The sequence below is a fragment of the Pristis pectinata genome, chromosome 16 (genome assembly GCF_009764475.1).
Source record: "Pristis pectinata isolate sPriPec2 chromosome 16, sPriPec2.1.pri, whole genome shotgun sequence".
NCBI lineage: Eukaryota > Metazoa > Chordata > Chondrichthyes > Rhinopristiformes > Pristidae > Pristis > Pristis pectinata.
Window position 1 is genome coordinate 44,451,772 of NC_067420.1, and position 23,545 is coordinate 44,475,316.

Sequence of the window (23,545 nt, forward strand, 5' to 3'; positions counted from 1 at the left end):
CAGAGGATGGTTGGAATCTCGAACAGACCGAGGGGGTGGGGGAGGCAGGTATCTCTCACACGTTTAAGAATTACCTAGACCAGCATTGGGATCACCAAGGCAGAGGAGGCTCGGGACCAAGTGCTGGTAAGTGCATCGATTGGTACTCAATGGCTTGCATGGATATGATGGGCCGAACGGTCTATTTTAGCGCTGCATGACTCCGTGATCCTGTATCCAGGGTGGGATCCCTAACTTCACAGCACAGACACTGTTGCAGGTTCCCTCCACCGCTGACGTCAGGGCGAAGTGACGTCAGCGGGCCCGGTGACGTCAGGGCGGGCGGGAGGGCGCGGCGCGCCATGTTTGCGGAGTGAGGATCGGGCGGGAGCCGGAGAGCAGCAGGGCGTCCGCTCGCTTCACCCTCAGGCCCACCCCCCCCGCCTCCAGTGTTGTTTGTATAAAATCCCCGTGTCACCGGTAAGGGCTTCGGTAACGCGGCTTCCTGCGGCCGGTGCGGGGTGTCTGATGGAAATAAAAACTCGACCAGTGCGGCTTTCGCTCGGAGTTAGGCCGCGGGCTTCACCCGGACTCGGCTAGGCCTCTCCCTCCCCGTCGGCGGCGTGTCCTGCGGGGCCCGGCCTTCTCCCTCCACCTCCCCACCCCGCGGTCGGATGCTGTACCCTCACCGGTTCATGTGGGCCGTTTGGCGGTCGATGCCGGGGCCCCGCTCCCTCTCCTCCCTCAGGAGGCGCGCCGCCAACGGACAAAGAGTCTGCGGCCGCAGCAAGAGTGGCGACGGCTGTTCCCCGCCTGGGGTCCTCCCGCTGCCCCGGTTCCACTGAGCTGCCTCCAGCTCTGAGCCTGGCTTCCACCCGTCCCCGGCCGGGGGGGGGGGGGGGGGTTTGTGTTTTCACTGAAGGAGGATGGTAGCATCGCCCAAACATCTTCCCCTCTTTTTTTTATTCCTTTCTCCTGAAGGCACATTAATACACTGGCCACTTTTTAACTGTTCAAGATTCAGAATGTGTGTCTCATAATCTGCAGGTATTTAAGTGGTTTCATTTTTGTGGACGCTGCACTCTTTTGAAAAGCCGAAAGGACTGTTTAATCTGGTGATCGTGGTATGAATCCCTTTCAGTGATTTTCATGTGTTGGTGCCATCAGAATAGGTTCAGTTCATTTGTTATGTGTGGAACAAGTTGGACGCTTAGTTTGTTGCTGTTTTAAAAATATTTTCATGGACAATTAATTAGAAGCAGAAAATATTGAGTAGGAAGAGAGTTGATGCATCTCCATTGTTAAATTGGTCTGGATTGTGATTTCATCTCTAATTTTTATCAATTTGTCACAATTTGCATTTAATGTTGCATTTAGGGTCTAATGACAAAATGGATGTCAGCATTTCTTATTTGACTTTATACTTTGGCTTACAAATTTGTCCTTGGAGCAGTTTTGATTGCTCATTAATTGTTTAGTCTGTATGTTAGGTAGTGTGATGTAAATTGTATATTGATCTTATTTTTGTTGTCTCAAACTTGAGATCTTTAAAACCCATTTGTATTCTTAGTGATGTAATTGAGTTGTTAGACTTGTCTATTGGCTTTTTTTCCTGTGGTTGGACTATTTCTTACATTTATAAGAATTTTTTGTGATTTTAATATGCTGTAAATCTTAAGTTATCTTAAGTGAGTAAAAGATCCTAAAGTGCAATATGCAAATGACTTTGTGCAACTTAGTACAGCTGCTGTTCAGGTCCCTCACTGTTGGAGATTAGTGCAGAGTTAGCAATATTCATGCTTGTGCAGACTTTTTTTTTAGTGGAAATTGTTAGTGGTGATCACAGACTAATGTAAGTGCAGTTGGATGCTGCAGTTTTCAGTGTTGGCTCAACACCCAGGGATGAGCCATGGCAGTTGGGTTTGTGAAAGATTATTGTAGTTTCAGGTGCACATTTGAAACAGATTAGTTTAGAATCAGTTGTGTTTTTGGTTTTGATTTGAGACAGCTTTGGGCAAGTAATTTTTTAATGTAAAAACTTATTACTTGGAAGAAAATCTATGTAGCTTCTCTATTAGTTGCAGCCCCAGCACAGAGCTTTAAGTCCATTGAAGCCTGGAAGTTTAAAGTAACTCTTGGAAAATCATAGCTGGTGCATTTTGATAAGATATTTGTTCAGCTGTAACTGGCTCTATTTGATTGAGAGACACATCAACTTGGTCTGAAGCCAAAAATAAGTGCACAGGCTTTCAGGGGTTGGATCGTACTAGTTGCTTTCCTGGTCTGTATACCACAGTACTTAAATTTTTTTGTTTTCTAGGTTAGCCTGTGCTCCTTTTGTAGGATATTGAAATTTATGGAGGTTTCTACTAGTTCTAGATTACTGTGTGGATCCAGTAGAATTATTCAGACTCGTCACAAGGACATTATCAAACTTTAGTTCTGTGCCTATGCATGCATATATATTGTAGGTGGCTGATCAATCTCAAAATAGAATTGGATAAGTATGTGAAGAGAAATGTGGTGCAGAGAGCACAAGCATTGATTAGAGGTAACTGGCACAGGGACAATGGGCTGAATGGCCTCCTGATGTAAAATTTGTGATTTTTAGTCCAGAATTGGGCTTTTAATTGTAACTTAGTGCTAGGGCAGCATTTGCATGCTGTGGGCTAATGTGCTTACTACTTCCCATCTCTGTACAAGTTTCACTTTTATGTGGAAAAATTAAATGTATGGTACATTAGTCTAAAATACAACTCTCTCTCATTCAATTAACATTGAACCTTGACCAGGTGAATGGGAAGGTAACTTCTCTTTCTGCTAACTTAGAGGAAGATGAGTAAACCCATCTGTTAACTTGTTGGTGAATTTGAATTCTAGCCAGAATCTTTTAAATTGATTGCACTGCGATTTCAAATTGGTTTGTGTAGCCAGAGGAAACTCTCAGAACCAACCCAGGGTATCTGCTATTTCTGTAAGATTTGCAAATTATTTTCAGGCTTTTCTCAAATAAAATCAAAGAACTTGTGGTTTCTGATCTTTAACTACTAAGACTTGAATAAATCAAACAACAAAATGTTAGTTTTTAAAGTGATCAAATTAGAGTACGGGCAAGTCAGTATTACTGGTGATAATATGGAAGACTTGGCCATTGTTTCAAAGAACATCACTATGTTAGTTTTGCGTTTATATTTCAACTGCATGTGTTTTGTATGGCTATTTTGAGCCGTGTGTTCCATTGGGGAAATCTTTACTCTGCACAATTTTCCTTAGTATGCAGGTGAAAGGAAAATTGATTTTAGATGAAGTTGTATGTTTAAGATGTGATGTGCCTGGTTATGAAATTAGAAGTGGTACAGTTAAGGTTGTTTGTAATTCATGTGAATGTTTGTGATTTTTTTTTGAAGCAGATGTCGTCATTATTATTAGAAACACCCAGTCTCTTGAAAGGTGTGTGGTTTGAATAACTGGAAAGGTGTTTTATTCAGCATCCAAGTGACCCATTTTATATGAAAAGTGTGCCAATCTGTTTAGTTGTGGGTCCTACATTCTGTGGTGGTCGTTGTAGAGAGATTCTACAATCCTGTTCTCTTGGCCTGGGTGCAGCTTGGGAAACCCCTGGCCTGTTTTCTTTCTCCTGTTGATGAAATAATTTCCTGAGATGTTTCTGTTGGAATTGTTGGAATAATGGACCAATGCTTATGTATGCATGGTTTGCCAAAACATTTAAAGGTGTTTATTTTATAAGCAAGCTATTTCATTAGTCACTCTACATAAAATTGTTGTGCTCAAATTTTACACTAAAGTATTTTGGACGAAAATGTAAATTTTCACATTCCATTTTGCTAATGTTTTTAATTGCTAAAGTGATGTGATTATTTTGGGGAGAATGGCTTGTGTGAATTGTTTGGAATTCTGTTGTAAACTTACTTTTCCCATCCAGCTTTTTTTTAGGCGTGTAATCCTGACCACGTGAATTATTTTGGTCCACTTCTGCTTTCTAAATTGCTGGCAAGTGGCTTTGAAAGCTAGAGGAGGTATGTGCTGTACTATTTAGACTGACTGTCAAGCTTTGATATGGTTATATAATGAAGTGATTAATACAGTGGTACACTGATGATTGCAGTTGATGCAAGTTCTAGGCTTTGTAATGAAAAAGAATTGCTAAAAATATGTAATGTTTCAACAAATAGGATCCCTCATTTTTCAGTTCACTCAATCATTTCATACATTGATAGGACATTTCCTTCCAGAAAAAAATTAACATTCTGATTCTTTTAAAATGTTGTACATCTTAATCAGATTAATTTATCTCAAGTGAGCACTTAAACACTATTGAGTACCTGAAAACCACTAAGGAACTATGAACTTTATCATTTGCTGTTAGGTTAGAAAACCCAATCATTTCGCACATTAGCAGTTTGATGATGGGAGGGATCTCTGCCATTTAGTTTAATAACTAAATGCCTGTTTCTCATGCATTAGATGTTTGTCAAAGTGACATAACGTTTATCAGTTATTTCCCTTCTTCCCTTTTACTCCCTCAATATAAAAATAAATGTAACTTTAATGTATAGGATATATTTGACCTCACATGCTACTAAATCCAAGTACATTTTACTATTTCAAAGCACCACTGGCTGGCATCCTTCATTCTGCCACCCCACCTTCACCTCTCCCTATAAAGAAGTAATCCCAAAATTCTTCTAATCCTGACCTTGTGTGTTAACTCCTGTGCTTGCTAAGCAAATGATGCTGGATAAAGGCACCTTGTTTGCTGTCATGGCTTTGGTTGTCTTAGGCTAAGTTGCAAAACTACTCACATTGGTGAATGTTTAATCAAAAGGAATGGCTGAAGTTAAACTTAGCTTAAATTTGAAAGTGTAACGTGCAAGGTCCTTGGGATTTTCAGTCTGGTAACATGCTCTGTGTATGAGAAATAGCTTAAAGGATTTCAGAATTTTATTCCGCTTTCTTTATTGGAAAAAATAGAGCAAACTTAATATTTTAAATTTGAAATATTTATGAATTGGATTATGGATAGAATTTTCACTGGGTATGGATTTTCATCATTTTTTTCTTGGACATAAAATTTGTTCTTTTCACCTGTTTAAAGTTAGTGCTGAGGAAAAAAGTCAAATTCAGCGTGTACTTGTACTTTTTAACATTAAGTATATCCAACTTTGAAGTAAGTAATGATCAGCATTTACTTGTGTAGTATATAGTCAGTATTTTTGAGAGTTAGTTCTCAGAGTAAAGTGGTTTTTGGATTATTATGGTGATGGTTACCTGGATTTCTAAATGATTGTGGATCATTGGTTTGCTTTCTGCTATGGTCAAGATACATGTGAATAAATTTATGATTTAGTTTTTTTAAATAATTGTAACAAGCACTTGTATTTGCAGCTTTCAGACCTCTGCACCACCTTTGCTGTTATGTCCAAAAAAAAATTGAAATATTTGGAACTGAGTTTTAAGTTGAAATGATGTGGTTAAAAATTCTTGTACTACCGAGTTACAGAACAATTTTGATCAGTTGATCTTGAATGATGGAGAAATTGATTGCCTTTTGCTTAAGAATGACCATTTGGCAATACCTTGTTGTTCAGAGCAAGTAGCTTTGGAAGCATTTTGTTTAAGCATGGACTTTGAGTTTGTTCTCGCAAGGATTTGTTTAGGGATGATGTGTAAAGAAACAAGTTTACTGTGCAGCAAATTTTCTGGCATTGTTGGAGTTTCATTTTACCTGCTATGCTGGTGATAAAATTGCAAGATTCTACTTTCTGTGAATGATGTGGTTTACAAATTTGTACTATGTTTTGAGAAAATTAACAAATTGCAATGGATTTTTTCTAACCAAATTTCAGATAATCTGCTTTCAAGAACTGAAGCAATTTGGCACAGAAGGTTTTCCTGGTTTATAATGTGCTGAACCATGCAGTAATTGCATAAAAAGTGTGCTTAGGATGTTGTCCGACCTGTGTTATTTTAATAAGGGCATTTGTAAAATTACTTCTAATATTTAATTCTTGAAAAGATTCTATTAACAGATTGGATTTATCAGTTGTGTAAAAACTTGCATCAGCACCGTGGTTACAAATTAGTTCCAAAATGTCCCATAATGACTGAGTTCTTGATTTGGAATGGTATTTGTGTTCAGACTTGCCACTTGCTATGTATCCTGTATTCAGAACTGGTTAAATGATCAATGTATTATGGTTGGTAAATATATAAATGGAATGTACATTGTTTGAAATTTTTCATAGTAGCATTAATTATATCTGACAAATGTGATTCTCGTGGAGCGTTTCAGTCTTGATTTGGTTGTACACGAGTATAGGAATGTAATCTCAGTGATCATTTGGCTTAAATGTGGTAATGCTTTTTACTTGGTGACAAATCACTAGATCTTCGGCAGTGTGCATTTCATATTAATTTTGCCTTTAATTGCTTTTGGGATTTGCAGCAAGTTATTTTGAAAGACAATTATATGATTTGTAGGGTGCTCCTATGCAAATATTTGTTTTGTCATTTCAAGCCACCTTGTAGTGATTGAATCTGATTACACATTTTCGTGAGTTTAGCTAGATTATCAGTACCTTTATTTAGTTTTGTCACAACTGGTGTTTCAGTTCACCTGGGTGATTATCTCATTGTTCTTGATTTAGTTGTGGCATGAGGCAATTGAGAGTGGAAAGGGAGAAGGAAATTAGAGTTGGGGTTAATTTGTGCTTTTTCATTTAGTCTGGCAATGGCATTACTGGGACTCAAGCATTTGATGTTCACTTTTGGGCTATGATTTTTTGATCCTGAGCAAAGGAGCATTAACAGATTACACAGGCTGCACAGCCCAGAAAAGGCCTATTCAGCCAACCATTGTATGTGGTATTTATGCCCTTATCTAAATCTAATATCAGTGGTAGCCCTGTCAGTAGATCATAAATTCAGGTTCCAATCTAGGTTGGAATCCAAATGCAACACTGAAAGAATGTAGCTGTATTGTCAAAGATGCTTTCAAATGGATGATAAACTAATGATGCTGCCCTCACTTTCATTTCTCATTTTCTTATAGTCCACTGGATCTATGCCAGGACGTGGCAATCCTATTTGCCCACTTATTTTCCTGTAACCTTTTAGTATCCCTCAAATCTTGTTCCCTTGCACCCCTCCACCCTCCAATATTCTCCTGCTGCCAACGTACGCTACGGAAAATTTACAGTGGCCAATTAGACTAGCATCCCTTGTGTCTTTGGTATGTGGGAAGAAGCTGGAGCAGCTGGAGGATATCCACACAGTAGGAAAGAAAAATGTTAACACTTGACATAGACAGCATGGGAAGTCCAGGTTTCTAGTTCTGTCAGCCAGCAGCATTACCTTCTGTACCATTATACTGCCACTATTCTGTTGAGCTACAGCACAACATACAAGACAGGTGTTTTGGGTTAATTGATTTTATAAACTGGTTGCTTTCGGTGCTGTGATGATGGCTCACGTTGTAGAAACACTTTCAGTTGACTGGCAAATGATATTGCTCCATAACAAATAGTTGGAGCATTGCATCTTCCAAAACTTACCATGAAGTTTTTGCATGAACTATGCTTACCTTTCAACCAGTGTCACAAGAACAGATGGGTATTATTGCTGTTTGTTGGATCTTTAGTGTTACATGACAGTGGTGGTTGCATTTCAAAAGATACTTTTCCGGCTATGATGTGCTTTCAGCTCCTGAGGTTGCTGCATACAGGCAAGTTATTTGCTTGCAGTGTTCTCTCTGGGCAATATCTGATTTTTCTGGGCTCAGCTTTGCTAAATTTAGTGAAAACTTGTAACAATGCAGTGATCTGCTAGAAACTGATGCTCAAATTATCCAATGGTTTTTAACTTACAATGGTGTCATTCCATCTTTAGGAAGTAAATTCAGATTGGGTGTATGGCTCAGATCTGCACTATAAGCAAGAGGCAGTAGTTGTACTCGTGTGATCGCTAAGTAGGTCACTATATTCTTTTGAAGTGAAACAGCTGCCAGTGATTGGATGACCTAGCTCTTCTGCAGCAAGTAATTGCTCAGTTTTGTATGAGGAAGAACACTTTGCATGACTTAACCTTAGATCTGATGGTAGCTTCATTACTTCAAAAATAAATCTGGTAGCAGTCTGATAATTTAACACAGTAATACCAGTACACATAAGTAGCCTTGGTGTGACTTTGATCTAGCATGAAATGTTACTGTGCAAAATTTTCAGTTGTCCCACCAAGTATCCCCAAGCATCAGGCAACTTGGAAAATCTTTCTCCATTTAAAGCCCTTGCTTCAAAGGCACAATCTATAATTGAACAATTCAGGTAGATGTATTAACACTTTGTGCACAGATTATTTTTGTTTTACTGAAATCCTGGCGATCAGTCTTGAGTGGAAACTTGCAGTCATACCTGATTAAAATTAAGAACCTGAGTAAATATTGTCTGGTTACAGCAAAAGCTGTCAAATTATTTTCCTACTTAAAGTGAAAGAATAGCAATATGAAAATGTCACATGACTATACCTTTTTAATCATAAACTTCACCATGGGAGGCCAGTTTTTCATTGTTTTCTCCACACTGAGGCTATCAACTTCAATCCCTTTTCCTTGCAAGTCATTTTTCTCTTTAATTTTATTCTTAAATAGTGCGGATTGACTTGATGTTGTAGTCAGCTTTTAAACTAACAGTACTTAATGAGAAAATTCATGCACAGCCACTTTTTAAAAAGGGTATTCTTTCTTTTCTGAATAATCAGAAGTTTTAAATAAGGAGAGGGGAGCATCGATAGAAATTTGACAGGGCTTGGTGTTCTTCAGGAAAGGGAACTATTCTAAAGTAGGAAGGTGAGGGGTATTGTAGTCCTTTTCACAAAATTAAGGGGGGGAAGTTATTTCTGTATAATGTTTGTTGTCTCAAATCTATTTAGGTTTTAGACAACACAACTAGTTGATGGAAGGAAATTTTCCTAATTTTGCCACAACTAATCATTGTAGTCCTGCCATTTCTTTAACCAGGTTTTCAGCTGAAACATGGTTAGATGGTTTGAGTTAATTGACCCAGGGTAGACAGATGCCAGATTCCTAGAAGCAAGAGACTCCCCTACAGTAAGGATGAGGATTTGTGAGATCTAAAGCTGCAATGCTAAAGTGCAGTCTCTGAAGAGAATTTATTTACAACACCCAAGTTGTAAATGTAGAATAGGCACTTTCCATTGTATGTAAAGGCATCAGAATTTATAATGGGGACATTTTACAGCATTCATTAAACCTCTAGAAATCTTTTGTTGTGTAACACATATTTAGATACTAAGGAAATCAGAGGGTACTATAGGAAAGTAGTGCTGAGGTGCAATATCAGCCATGGCCTATTGCTTTTTCTTATGTTAGAAAATAGGATAAAGAGCATTCCAGGAGGTACTTGTCAAACCTACATTGTAAAGTAGGCTCATTTCACCCTATGTAATTCTCGAATGAAGCCTCAAGCAATGTGCATTGTGGCTCTGCAGTTATTACTTGTGCTGAAGATTTACCATTATTAAAACCTGATCATGAGATTGCAATGGATATATTTCCATTGCTGATCATTGGGAGTGAGAATGGGCCTGGGAAAATGGTTTGCATGAACCATTTGCAAGATATTAACTGAATTGCTGGCAATCACGAAAGAAGCCTTGTACATCCTTCAACAGAGCTCCAATAAGCATCTTGCTTTTACTATGCCTTGTGCATATTTTTAGTTGTATTGATTTCTGACTGGAAAATTGCTGAGGTGAAATCTCATTTTCATCTGATCATCATTATCATAACTTAAGCACCTGTATGACTTCCCTGCTACTATATAATTTTTAATTTTGGGTTCTTTCAAACCTGCTTTAGATAATTGTGCATGCTGATTTTTAAAAACCATATGCTAAGCTAATGATTTAAAAAAAATGCTTCTAAAGTGAATTGCATCTTTCCATACTACCTTGTGATCAAATTACTTAAGTCCAGATTTACAACTGAATATTGTACTCTATCAGTTTACTTCTGTATTGTGGGTTATTACTAAAAACCCACACTGGTGGTCTCAATTGTTAACCTCTATTGCAGCCCATCAATGAAGCCCGACAATGACATAAGGGTACCAACTAGAGACACACTATCAGTCAACTTAAAACTTTGCAGTAGTCACTTTACAAAATAACATAGTTCTGTTCTAATCTCTGGGTTCAGAGGATGGTTGCAATTGTAGATTCACAGTTATGAGTAATCCTTAATGGATTTATTGCTTTTTGAATATACTTCTGGGCAAATTCTAAATATAGACAATCAAATTCTTTATCAAGGTCAATGCTGTCATTGCAGCTAATTTTCACAAGAACACAAAATGGGAGCGGGGTAGGCCACTGGCCCTTCAAGCCTGCCCTGCTATTCATTTTCATGGCTGATCTGCACTAGTCCTCAACTTATGTGCCAGTTCCCTAAATTAGCTTTTCATTCCATATTTTCAGATTTTCATTCTTGATTGGATTTTTTATAACTGGTTAGTTTCTTGTGTTCATACTAAAAGTGTAGGCTGTGCAAAAGCTGCAGTGAAGTAACATGCAGAAATTTTCAAAAATGTGTTTATAGTTACTATTCACTAGACTCTACATGATTATCATTGAACAAGGCTTTGAAATAACACTGACCTGTCATAAGATAGCAAATTAGTCTCCAAATTTGCAGTGATGTAGCTACTGCCATGTTTATCTCTCAAACGTCATTTCAGTGAATTTAAGAAAATTACTATTTCGATATCTATCTATGAATACAGAGTTTTGTTTTAAGATTGGACTCCGTCCACATTGTGTGAAGAGTTGAAATGAATTGTGATAACTAAACACTTAGATTTGAGTAATTTGTGTGGATTCCTGATTCCATTGTTTTCATTGGCATTGTAATCACAACTAGCAGATTCACCATAATGTTAAATAGTGGCCATATGGTGTAGAAAGCCTGTGTTTCTCTTTCATGAAATACAGCTATCTGTTCAGTAAAACATGAGGGAGACATCTTACAACTTCATCTTGGTTTTTAAACCCATGATTAAATCCCAACAGTTAGTCTTCCTGTATCGACAAGACACAATGATCACTAAGCATGATATGTCTGGGGAAGTGAGTATCTTTTACACTTCCCTGTATCACAGACACGTACCTGAACTGTACAGATGAAGGTTTCTAGATTTACGCCTGAACACTGGGCTAAAATGATTGAAGCTGGTGCAGTCATAGACTGTATCTGGAAGGTCAAGTAGCTTTCTGGCACAATTTATTTAGGCTTGCTCTAGCATGGCCGCTTGATCAAAAGTAAATAATAGAGCTGTACCCCAGCAGAGTGAATGCCTGCAGGAGTAAAAGTGGATTGGGGCAAATCTTAAGCTTAGTGTGGGTAGAAACATTGACATTTGCTGAATGGATTTCCTCCTTCTGAATTTTAACACACTAGTTGGTTCTGGAGGCTTGTGATTGATATATTGAAATTATAGTATTCTATAAAAATTTAGAGAAGAGATAAAAGGGTTAAAGTTGTGTAATGTGGGATGCTGTGAGGAGTTCTGAAATGTTTAGTTTGTACTGATTCGGCAAGATGCGGTCTTGCGTGGTGACATTTGTGTACACAGCAACAGCCTGATTGCATTCTTTATTGCAGACATTGATTTGTCATCCCGTTTATTCTTTCTGCAGTCTGTAAAGTTGATTTAAATTGGTTGACAACAGGATTGGCTGGTGTCCTCAGCTGCTTAAGGGAAGCACCTCTGTTTTGGTCACAGGTAAGATTCTCTTCTGTAAAGGTTGTTTAGAGGTTTTAAGCCTTCTAAAGGCTCCATGGTAGTTGTACCAAATTTTGAGCTGAAACTTAGTTTCTAATTAGTATTCAAAATAGCAATTCCTTCAGGATCATTTTGGTTTAAATAAAATTTGTTATTTTTGCTCTTGTTTTCTGTAGTTGACATTTCCATAAAAAAGAGATTTGACCACTTTTAGGCTAGAAATTGGTTTGAAGTGTTTGAATGGTATGTTGGATTTTTAATTTTGTTCCTCTGCATCATTGTTATTTGAATGTATTGGTTTTGCAGGACCACAGATAATATCTTTAAACTGCAGAATTGGCTTTTACCATAGTGAGCACAAATCCAAAAAAGGTTTTTGCTTATCAAGCAAACTTAATTCAAGAGCTGTTTGTACTTAGAAAAATTTACTTGAAATACACTATTGTTTACAGTTGAGATTTCTCCCAGATTTAAAACACAAGTTGCAGTTTGAACAGGGTAAACTGTATTTAAATTTAATGTGTATTGGCATATCTATATATATTTAAAGAAGTGTGACATTGAAACAAATCATCTGAAAATATAATGAAGATTACATGTATTCTTTGAACCAAGTTTTATCTCAGCAAAACCTCTCTCAATCTTTCCATTGCCTCTGATTTTCTCATCTGATCCAATATTGGAACTAGCAGAACTTTATTTCTCACTAAATATTGAAATGACCAAAGCCATTCTTGTCTCACTGCCAAAGCTCTGTTCTGTTTTCCCTCCCTGGCCATTGTCTGAAGCAAAACCAGACTTTTGACTGCTGCTTCATTCATTTATAGATTAAGTTTCCAGTCCTTGTGCACTTTTCAACCAAAACTGCCTGCTTCATCTCTTGTAGTAATACCCGTTTCCACCCTGTTCCACATCTCCTTTTAGAGTTGTCCCAGCAGTGCCCTCAGTTCAGTCCCTTTGTAAACTTGAGCTTGGAAAGCTATGCAGCCACCTAGTCTTAGTTAATTCTTGCCCATCCCATTCACTCTTCACCCAGTGCTCAATCGCTAGCACCTGCTTGAATTGTGCTCAAATTTTAATAAGTTATTACAGTCATAATTTAATTCACTTAACATTTCCTCCTTTTATCAATAATTCCTCCAGCCCTACAGTTCTGAGTTCAGCTTTATGCTCTAAAATTCCCTTAAACCACCTCTTCTCCTCCTACTTCCCTCTTGTCTCCCCTTCCTCCTCCCTTCCACACTCTTCCTTGGTCCCCTCCACCTTCTCTCCTCTTCCTGCCCTCTCCATTACCCTCCCCTCCACCCTCATCACTTGCCAATCCCTCAGTTTTGCCTTCAACCCCAATCTTTTTTGACCAGGCTCCTGGTTTTGTATTCTAAACTTGATGATTTGATCTTAAATTTTGGCCTGATAATGTTTGTATGAACTGCCTGGGAATGATTTTATTTTCTAAATATGCAACTTGGAGTAGTGAAATGATTCATTGTTTCCTAATTAAATTGCTATGTAATTAAATTTTGGGTCATATTTATGCATGTTGGACTCGGATTAATGCAGTGTTTGTTTAAATTCATGTCTTGGCTTCTGTGCGCAGAATTTGATGGTTTTTCTGTGATGGCCTTTTGTATGCTTTTACATTCTGGTTAGGCTGGTTTTGTTCTAACAAGTCTGATGTAGTTCGTGCCTTTTTCGTCTGCAGGTGGTTGTTGTTGATTGGGTTCAGCATGGCCGTGGTCATCCGCTTGCAGGGTCTCCCCATTGTGGCGGGGACAATGGATATCCGCCATTTCTTCTCTGGATTAACCATTCCTGATGGTGGCGTGCATATTGTAGGTGGTGAACTTGGTGAGGCTTTCATCGTTTTCTCCACAGATGAAGATGCGCGGCTTGGTATGATGCGTGGTGGGGTACAATTAAGGATCCAAAGTGTCACTACTGCTGAGTAGTAAAACTGAAATGCAAAATATGATTGAAACTCAGTCGTAGACGTTTGAAACTGGTAATGTGGATATGCCACCAGTGGGCTCCAGCCGACCAGGGCCACCCAGTAATACTAGTCTGAGTGGAAGGGGTAACTTGCCTACTACTATGGCTAATCTAAACACTCCCACTATGGTTACCACAGCTTCCTCCTTACATGAAGGCTTGGGCAATAAGAACGTACCTACATTTTCTGCTGCCAGTGTTGGAAGCACGCCCTCGAGTCTCAATCCCACTTTTAGCAGCCCTGGGTTTAGTATGGGATCAACCATGACAAGCAGTATGCCACCATTGAATACTATTAACTCTGTACCACCTCTGCCACCACTTCCTCCTTTACCTACAATGCCATCGCTACCGCCTATGCCTTCAATTCCTCCAATTGGTATTTTGCCAACACTGCCACCAGTGCCTCCCCTTCCTCCAATAGCACCTCTTGCTCCTATTCCCCCAATGCCACCTATACCCCCTATACCAAGTTTGCCGCCTATGCCTCTGAATGCAGGTAGCACTCTCCCTCTAGGAAGCTCTGGGCCCAGTGGAATGAATGGCTCTGGGTCTGCCTTGGGCATCAGTAGTAGCTTGGGTTCCATGTATATGGGTCCCTTGGGTTCATTGAACCCCATTCACCCTTGAATTCTCATAGTTCATGAGTAAGGGACCACCACCAATTAATCCAGATGACTTGTATGTCCATGTCTATGGGATGCCATTCACTGCAATGGAATCAGACGTGAGAGAATTTTTTCATGGACTTCGAATTGATGCTGTGCACATGATGAAAGACCATTTAGGACGCAATAACAGAGATGCAATGGTGAAGTTTTATGGCCCCTCGGACACTTTTGAAGCTCTGAAACGACATGGAAAAATGATGATGGGCCAGCGATTTGCCAATGTATTCCCTGCAACAGAGAGACAATGGTTGAATGCTACAGCTGGCTTTAATGCACCCAAAAGCATGGGCCCTCCTCCAAGCATAGGGCATTATGGACAAAACCTGCCACCATTTCACACATCTCGGTCTGAATCTCCAAGCCGGCGCGAGCGATCACGATCACGTTCTCCTCACGAGAAGGAGTTCTGTGTCTATTTGAAAGGTTTACCATATGAAGCTGAAAACAAACACATAATGGAATTTTTCAATAAGTTGGAGCTCATAGAGGATAGCATCTACATAGCCTATGACCAAATGGAAGAGCAACTGGTGAAAGGTTTGTGGAATTAAAAATCCCACTGATTATCAAGCAGCATTGTGCCGCCACAAGCAGTACATGGGCAGTCGCTTCATCCAGGTGCACCCTATTACAAAAAGGCAATGTTAGAGAAGTTGGAAATTATTCAGAAAAGAACACACAATTTGTGCAGAGTGAGCAAAAGAGAGAAGTAACAGTGAAAACTGAGGAAGGATGTGGTTCACCAAAAATATGTGGCCACATATGGAATATACCATATAATGTAACCAAAAGTGATGTGTTCCAGTTTCTGGAAGGTATTGGACTAGCAGAAAATGTGTCCAGATTCTGTTGACTGCAATGGTCAAGGGCTGGGGCAAGCTCTTGTGCACTTCTTAAACGAAGAAGAAGCACAGAAGGCTGAACGACTACATCGCAAGAAATTAAATGGGCGCAATGCATTTCTCCAGCTAATCACTGTTGAGGCAAAAGCAGGAAATGGAGACAAATCCACCTATTTCAAGCCAAAGGTCAAAAGAATACAAACCAAGGGAATCTTGATACTCCTTTCCTCCCAAGTGTTGGAGGAGAGAACATTTTTTCTCACTGGTGGCAGTTCAGCTAATCTTAATGGCCCTGCACCACCATTCAAACCCTGTTAGTACCTTTAGTGGATCAAGTAATCTCTTTGGCCTGGAACAGTTCCTACATCTGGGGTGAGTGGGAGTACTGGTGATGGTCCAGTGGGGAGGAGCTACATTTGGGGGCAGCAATACAAGTAATTTTCCAACACCAGGGGTTGAGCCGACCTTTGGAGGTGGTCCTTTAAGTACCAATAGTCCAACAGTTGTTAAAGTTCAGAATTTGCCCTTTAAAGTGTCCTGTGGATGAAATAGTGGATTTCTTTTATGGCTACCGTGTTATTCCTGACTCTGTGTGCCTGCAGTTCAATGAACAAGGCATGCCTACAGGTGAAGCAATGGTTGCTTTTGAGTCCTGTGATGAAGCAATGTCAGCAGTTGTTGACCTCAGCGATAGACCAATGGGTTCAAGGAAAGTTAAGCTAGTCTTAGGATAACCTTTAATTTTAATCAGTCTGTTGCTCAGAGGCTTGCCTTTAGCACAGCCATTTCATATGGAGGTTGTCTGAACTTCTGCTTGATGACCTAAAATTTGAAAGTGTTTGCAGCTGACTTTTTGACCCAAATTATTTTGAATCCAATGAAAATTTAGGTGTTGAGTGGAAATTTTTAAGTACACACCACTGATAGTGTAGACCTAGCAGAAGTGGATGTTTTCTATAGATCCATGGAACTGTTAGCTTACTCATACAATAGGCAAACACAGATGCATACTAGATGCTAATACTCCTCTGTTACAATGCAATTATTTTAAGTTTCGGCACCCTGAATACCGAGTGGAAAGAAGCTCTGTATGGTAGCACATCAAATACAGATAACTAACCTTCCATATGGAGTTTGATACACAGAGCTAGTCCGAGGTTGGGCAGTTTTTTTTCTAAGTGATGTAAATTATAGTATTTGTGCACTTGGGGTGTTATTGTCAGCTGCCGATAGATGCAGTGAAATAGTAGGAATTAGGGTACAAATCAGTTGAAAACTCAGTTCTTAATGTGCATGTTGACCCTCTTGTTCTGGGCATGGTATGGTTATTTCTTTTTGAATCTTTGAAATTGAGCGCAACCATTCTCACTGATCTCTGTACATGCAGAGCAAACTGTAGGTTAAGTTGTTTCACTTGTGTTCAAAAGAAACATGCTAATGTGTGACCCTAGGCTTGACATTCAACTGTTTATAGAGCTTACTGATGTGCTAGTTACCTAATTGTTCTGCTAGTACCCACACTGTTCACATTGATGCTGCAACAGTGATGAATTTAAAGACAGATATAAAGAATTTGTTCAAAAAACTGAGGAATGCTTGTTTTGACCACTACAGGCTACTAGTATAGGTTCTTGCTCAAGGATTTGGCCAGTACCAAACAATGCTGACCCATGGTGGTAATCTTTCTGCATTAGTACTTTTATTAAAATATTGTTATTTGTAGTTGATTTGTATAATAAAAAAAACTTACAAAAAAACTAACTAAAACCCATTCTAAGATCAAATGAATTCTTGTAACCTTGTTTCTTTTAAAGTCAAGCTGCAAGTTGATTCCTCTCTGGCACTGGAAAAAGTTGATTGTGTTCATACCAGCATGGAGTGCTAGTAGAAATTTAGTGTAACTAGCATTTGAAATGTATTTGTAAGCAAAATATGTGCTGGGTAGACACAGTGCCCTGTACTGGGAAATGCTGTACAGTCTTGTTAATGACCCATAACTCAATCCTACTGTATCATATCGTAAGTTTTTTGTAAAAGATACAAAATGAATCAGTAAGAGTGTGATGTCATTTTTAAGAGAAAATAGAACAATGCATATTACTTGTTTGAATTTTTGATGTTTTTTTTGCAAATGATGTTGAAAGGAGATCTGAAAAGTGTGCAACACTACACTGTATAGTGAAAAAAAGGACTTTATTGGTCCACTGAGCATTTATAACAGGTCCCAGTACATTTTGGGATTTTGTATCCCTGTAGCTTTCAGTTTTAAGGTTTCAGTCTCACAATGTACTGTACCAGTTTATTTTAAAGCACGGGTCAGTGGGCTGGTATTTGGAACCCATTGGTTTCTTTAGAAGAGCACAAGTTCATACTGGGACTCAAAAGTAGCAGGATTTTAATTGGCAGTAGTAGCCAATGGTAAAGCAGCTGTAACTCCTGCTAGTAAATCCTCAAGTCAAATCAACTCATCAAATCTAAACCCAAGGTCTGCTCAGTGGACTGATGTAAAAAGTTCCTGAAACTACATGTAAGAACCATTGTAAGAACTGCGTTGTTCTTTGTGACCGGGATATCTGCAGATGCAACATATTAAGCATCTTTGTATTGGCAAAGTTGCATTTAAAGATTGACTTTGTAATTTGCAGACTGATGAATTTTACATTTACATCTATTTGGTGCGATCAGTAGGCAAAGTTTTGAACTTAACCATGATGTAAAAGAACAAGTTGTACATACACCTTTATCTTTGCAGCTTTCTGTCAATAAAATGCATTCCGTGATAAATAAAGGAAACTGGCTCCTTTCAGGTTTAGATTAAAGCTTTGTTGCTTTTTTTTAATATTAAAAGCCAGGCAAATGGCATGTTTGTTGGCTGTCTTTTTGATTATGTATTTTGTGTGAAATAGTGAAAGATACTTTAGTGCACCTGATGGCCTGTTGAGAATGAAGTTGTCCAATACTGATTACAAGTATGGGAGGACTATTATCCGTCTGATTTCCCCATTGATTATCTGTGCTTAATTTGAATCTAAAATGAGGTAATGTGTTATTTGAGTTTCATTTATGAGCACCAGTGGCAGTGATATTCCAGATGAAGATTTTTATTGCTGTCAATCATTGGGTTGGGAGAATCAACTAAAAAAAGGGAATGGTGAAATTTTCCATACACAATTAAATGCTTCCTTTTTTTTTGAAGTTCCTATTAATGACCTAGCAGTGTTTCTTGCCTCCTCATTAGCTTCTCTTCAGCCTTATGATACTTGCAGTTCTGCTTAAGGGGCAAAAGTCTTAATTAACATGCTTTTGATGATATCAAGAGAAAATCCACTGTTGGCTGGATTAGATTTGATTTACCCTTTGAGGGAAACTGACTACTTTTATTTACTTTTGAGGGTAATGCAATAGGTAGAATTTCTTCTTATCAAAATAGAAAGAGTGAATTTTTGTCTGGTTTGTCCTTGAATGGTATCTCAATTTACTTTCAATTCTCAACAAAGTTGTACATAATATTTACCTGAAATTGGCATTTTGTTTGCTGCTATTATATGATCCTTAAAATACATATATAAAATAGAGTAACTTGTTGTTTCATGTGTTTAAATTGCTTGTGTCTGATTTACTTTGCCTGCTCATTGACATTGCTGGAAAGACACTGGTGTGCTACTTTCAACATTGTGCTGACCGTTTTGCAGTTCCTGGTTGTTTTCTCTCTGAATTAAAAGGCATTTTGTGCACTGGATAGTCTGGTTTCATTGCAAACTTTTTTACATGATGATTCATTTGTTAACGGGCTTTGGGTTTATGTGGAATACATAGGGTGCGTATCTCAAAAATACATTGCTTGTATAGTGGCAAATTTTGTACTTCATAGAAAATCAATGCTGATTTTGATCATCAGCAGAATGGGTATTGGTTTTAAGTAATTCCAAGGTATCAGTTTTAGATAATTCCAGATGCATTTGTCTATTTCTTGAGCTTGTTCCGTCTTTCTCTTTTTCAACTTGGCACAGAAAGGCTTCCATTTCATGGTTATTATCTTATAAAAGTTGATTTCCTTTAATGATCTAACACTGGCTGGCACGGCTGATTGTCTTTCTCACAAATATTTCATCTTTGCATATGATTAAATAAAGCTGTGGTATTTCTCAATGTGGTGTTCAAATGGTTAAGATAAAAACTGCTTTGGTAAAGGTGCTCATCTTGTGAATGAAACTCAACAGGATATTTTACAACACTTGTACCATCTGATTATCGATTATACTGTTGATTAGTGAACTGTTCTGCATTTCTGTTTAGTATGAGCTGACAAGCCATTGAATTGTGAATGTATTGCAGTTGACACGTATGGAGCCATTGGATCAGGAGGAATGTACCCAATTAAGTGCAAAAGTGTATTTATATGAAGGAAATTTACTGAGGAATATTCTACCTATTCAAATTGTACTCCCTTTCTGTGCCACTGTTAGTTGATGCCAGCTCCACTTTCAAGGCTTCGACTTTTGAGAACTTTGGCTTAGTTAGCTGCCGTGTGAAATTCCTGCATCTTGATTGCTGTTTAACTGCAGTAATCAGACTTGCAAAGTCATTGTGCTGATGGCAGCTGGGAAAGGTAGGTTGATGTATGTTTGAGGAGGATTGGTTGAATAAACTCACTGATAGAAATTTGATATTTCCTTGTATCTTGTTGGGCAGAAGTCTTTGCATCTCTTAGAATACAGATGCAATTATAAGCAGCTTTGCCACTGAATAGTGGTAGTTTGCACCATACATAGCAAACATTACAACAGAGTGTGGCTTGACTGCTTGAGACTGCAGTAAGAGTCAACCATGTAGTGTGGAAGAGTGCAGGCTATAACTGAGTTGGGATGACAGTTCCCACTTGCCCTGTGCAGGCCATTAGCATGTCAGTTGGATGTTTTTGTCCAGTAGTGTTCATGATCATTTAGTCTGGTGCCATTGAACAATTCTCTTAACTGGTGGGGAACTTGAGTGACTGAAATTGCATAATGTACTCATGTTTCCACTGTGCATCCTTTGGTTCTGGAGCACAATTACTGTGGATTCTGGAGGAAGAATGCATTTGCAGCTATTTTCATTCCAAGTTATTGGCAACATGTTGCTTTTTTTTTTGTGACTATAGCAGCTATCCCATAATCTCTAATGTTTCCATAGTAATTTCAATGTAACCTTTGGATTGTGCATTTGAACCTTCAAAGAACTGAAGAACAACTGAGCAAGTCTGGGAGAGTTGGAGGATGTGTATATAGTGCATCTGGCTGGTGCATTGCTTCATTTGCAAGGTGTGGTATACTCTACCTTCTGTCATAATTAGTCAGAGGTATACAGCCCAGTGTGTCCATGCCAGCCATCAAGTACCCATCTGCAGTAACTCCAGTGTCCTGTACTTGTAGATTTTGATGGCATGAAGTTGCAAGTGCTCATCTAAATACCTAAATGCACCTATTGTTAAGACATCTGCCTCCTACAACCCCTCACAGTGGATTTGTATTTCAACCATCACTGGGTAACAAAAAATCTTCATTGAATCCCTCAATCTCCTCTCCTTTCTAATCTATGCACTCACTTTGTAGTCACCTCCTTAAGGGGAAAAATTTCTTACCATCTACATCCCTCAATTTTGTATATTTCAATGTGGACCCTTCAGCCTTCTCCAGGGAAACAAACCCAGCCTGTCCACCAATACAACCTCATCCTTCCTCAAGTGTGGTGACTGGAACTGCACCATACAACAGCTGTGGCTAACCACTTTTACATAGTTGTACCATTACTTGCTGTTGTATTCTGTGCCCTGGTTCATGAAGCAAGTATCCTGTATGCCTTAACTACCAGTATAGGCACCTTTGGGGATCCTTGGAGTTGAACAGAGAGACCTTTGTGTACCTCTGTTTTGGAGGATCCTACCATTCATTGTATGCATTCTAGCCTTTAGTCCTACTAAAATGCATTGGCTTACATTTTTCAGGATGAAAATTCCTTTTTGCCATTTCTTTGCCCACTTTACCAACTCAATTCTGTAGCTCAAGACTACCCTCCTTAGTATCAAAAACCACTTTTTATGTGATCTGCACACTTGCTAATTACACCTGCATTGTATAACAAATCGCAGTGATCCCTGTGGTGCATCACTGGTTTCTGATCACCCTCTGTTTCCTATCACCTGAGCTGATTGTGGTTCCAGTTTGCTAAATTGTCCTAGACCCCATTGAATAGTAACTTTTGGACCTTGTCAAAGGCTTTGCTTAAAGCTTCCCAGGTTAGGAGATATTTATCAAATATGCTGTTGAAATCACTAAAGCAAACCACTTTATGGTCCCAAGTGTTCTAATTTCTACATTTTAAAATATTGCCAGAATGTCCACGTGAAAGTGAACACAAACACTATATCTAATGAGCTGTAACTTCCACACACTTCTATTTGTACGGCAGAGTTCAGTGTCCTATCTTTTCCTCCAGATGTACTGTGCATCTTGCTAGCGTTTCTTCACAAGTACACACACTGCTGTGATCAAATAATGTGCTCCTATGTGATTAAGAAACAATTTTATCCGAGTTTAGCGGCGAAGTAAAACTCTCATCCTCGGTTACAATAGGTTTTACCCCCAGCCTTCAAACACTCCCCCTTCCTGTTCAAGTGCAATAACTAACTTTGCCCGAGATTGGGGCCAGTTTTTATTTCAAATTTAACCTCAAATGTTTACCTCTGGCGCCTCCTGAAAGGATTTGCTTGGTCTAGATGTGATTCCGAGGTCTCAATAATCCTTTGCCACATTGTTCAGGTTACTGGTGAGCTTTTTGTTTAAGAATCCATCTTTAACCCGAGGAGCCGCAGCCATCTGTAACGCTTCTACTGCTTTCCTAGCTAATTGTTAATGAGTGCAGTCTGTTGAATTTTGATAAAAATGGCCCAGCAAATTGGAGGATAAAACTTGCTGGGAATTCTGTAATTAGAATTAGTATCTATTAGCACGATTGACCCAGGCCCATCTCATGCGGGCCTTTTTCACGAGCAAGTGCCAATTATCCAAACAGTCCATTTATTCTCTTCGGGAGATTGTCTGGTGTGACAACCTCCGTAAGAAATCATGAGCCAATGGTGTGGTATAAACCCTCTGCATTCACTTGGCGCTCGTTCGTCGTTCCGCGCTAGCTGACCGGTTCAAATAGAATTAAATGAAGGTGTAAACCAGTGAAAAAAGTCTTGAGATTTAACAATGGTTGAAGTAGCTGCTTTGGCGGTCATTTGAGACAAACGTGCGCCGCTTAAAAATTGAATTTCGAAAGGAAATAAAAGAGCCAGCGCCAGGTTGCTGATGAACATTGTGGTTAGTGCATTGGCTTGAGTTTTGCTTTTTCACTGGTCAAGTTACCTATTAATACGACACGCCAACATCGTCGCCCTGTTGTAACAGCATTGTGTGAAAACGTTCCTCGGCGTCTTTGCTTCCATAGGAAGGTGGGAATACTGCTTCACAAAAATAGACCCACCCTATTCAACTGACCTCGATCACGGTGACTAATTTTATCCCTCTACATCCAATTTTGTTTTCCGGCTGTACGTACTATGAGGATTCTAAGGTAAAAGCTACCCGCATGTTTGCTTTTTTTTGGGCAGGGGCGGTGTGTTTTTGAACACTATAGACATCCTAATTTGGATGCAGACTTTTTATACAATAAGCATCGTTGGAAATACTCGGACAGCTTCTATAAGAGAGAAGATGCCGGTGCCATAAGCTACGTCTGAACAGAAGAATTTGTGTGCAACAGTTGCCTAAGAGTTGGAAATAAATTGGGGAGGGCGAGAAGCAGGCCAAAAAAGACACAACTCGTCAAAATACACTATAATCAGAGGGAATGTTGAGCTATAAACAGCTTTAAACAAAAAGCTGCGTAAGGGTTTCCAAGATCAGGTAATGGAAAGACAATAACAAAGATTGAACGTCATGTCGGCTAAAACCCAAGAGGAAGCTGTATGGAGATAGAACCATTATTCCACAGCGAGTACTGTAGCAAATTAAAGTGCTTTCTGCGCTGTGGTGTCGTTATATTTCATTCATTTAGAGATTTGACATTTGATTCTCATCACCATAAGTCTATTTGATCACTTCGAAAGTTGCTTACAAATCTTCCTAGCGTGTCTGTAGGTAACGCTGCCCGCCCACCAGGTGTAAGGTTGGTTACTGTATGCACTGTGCCGACACCAGGCCTCGGAGGGAATGCTGCCCATTCT

At 39.1% G+C, this 23,545-nt stretch overlaps 2 protein-coding genes across 4 annotated transcripts in view; both read left to right on the plus strand.

Annotated features, from left to right (window-relative positions):
• The first annotated feature begins 319 nt into the window (after positions 1 to 319).
• LOC127578983 (copine-1-like) overlaps positions 320 to 23,545 on the plus strand; it is a 71,291-nt gene continuing 48,065 nt past the window's right edge. The window contains exons 1-2 of one of the 3 annotated variants that reach the window (XM_052031595.1): positions 320 to 459; positions 3,923 to 4,016. The gene's annotated coding sequence lies outside the window, so the exon portion shown is untranslated. Of the gene's footprint in view, positions 460 to 3,922; positions 4,017 to 13,536; positions 13,644 to 23,545 lie in introns of those variants that run through there. The other 2 variants (XM_052031594.1, XM_052031597.1) reach the window with 2 other exon arrangements.
• LOC127578986 (RNA-binding protein 12-like) lies at positions 13,710 to 15,296 on the plus strand. The gene is given in 4 exon segments (XM_052031600.1): positions 13,710 to 14,962; positions 14,965 to 15,000; positions 15,003 to 15,083; positions 15,086 to 15,296. Coding segments are annotated over 4 exon segments (735 nt in total). The 5' UTR covers positions 13,710 to 14,427; the 3' UTR covers positions 15,169 to 15,296.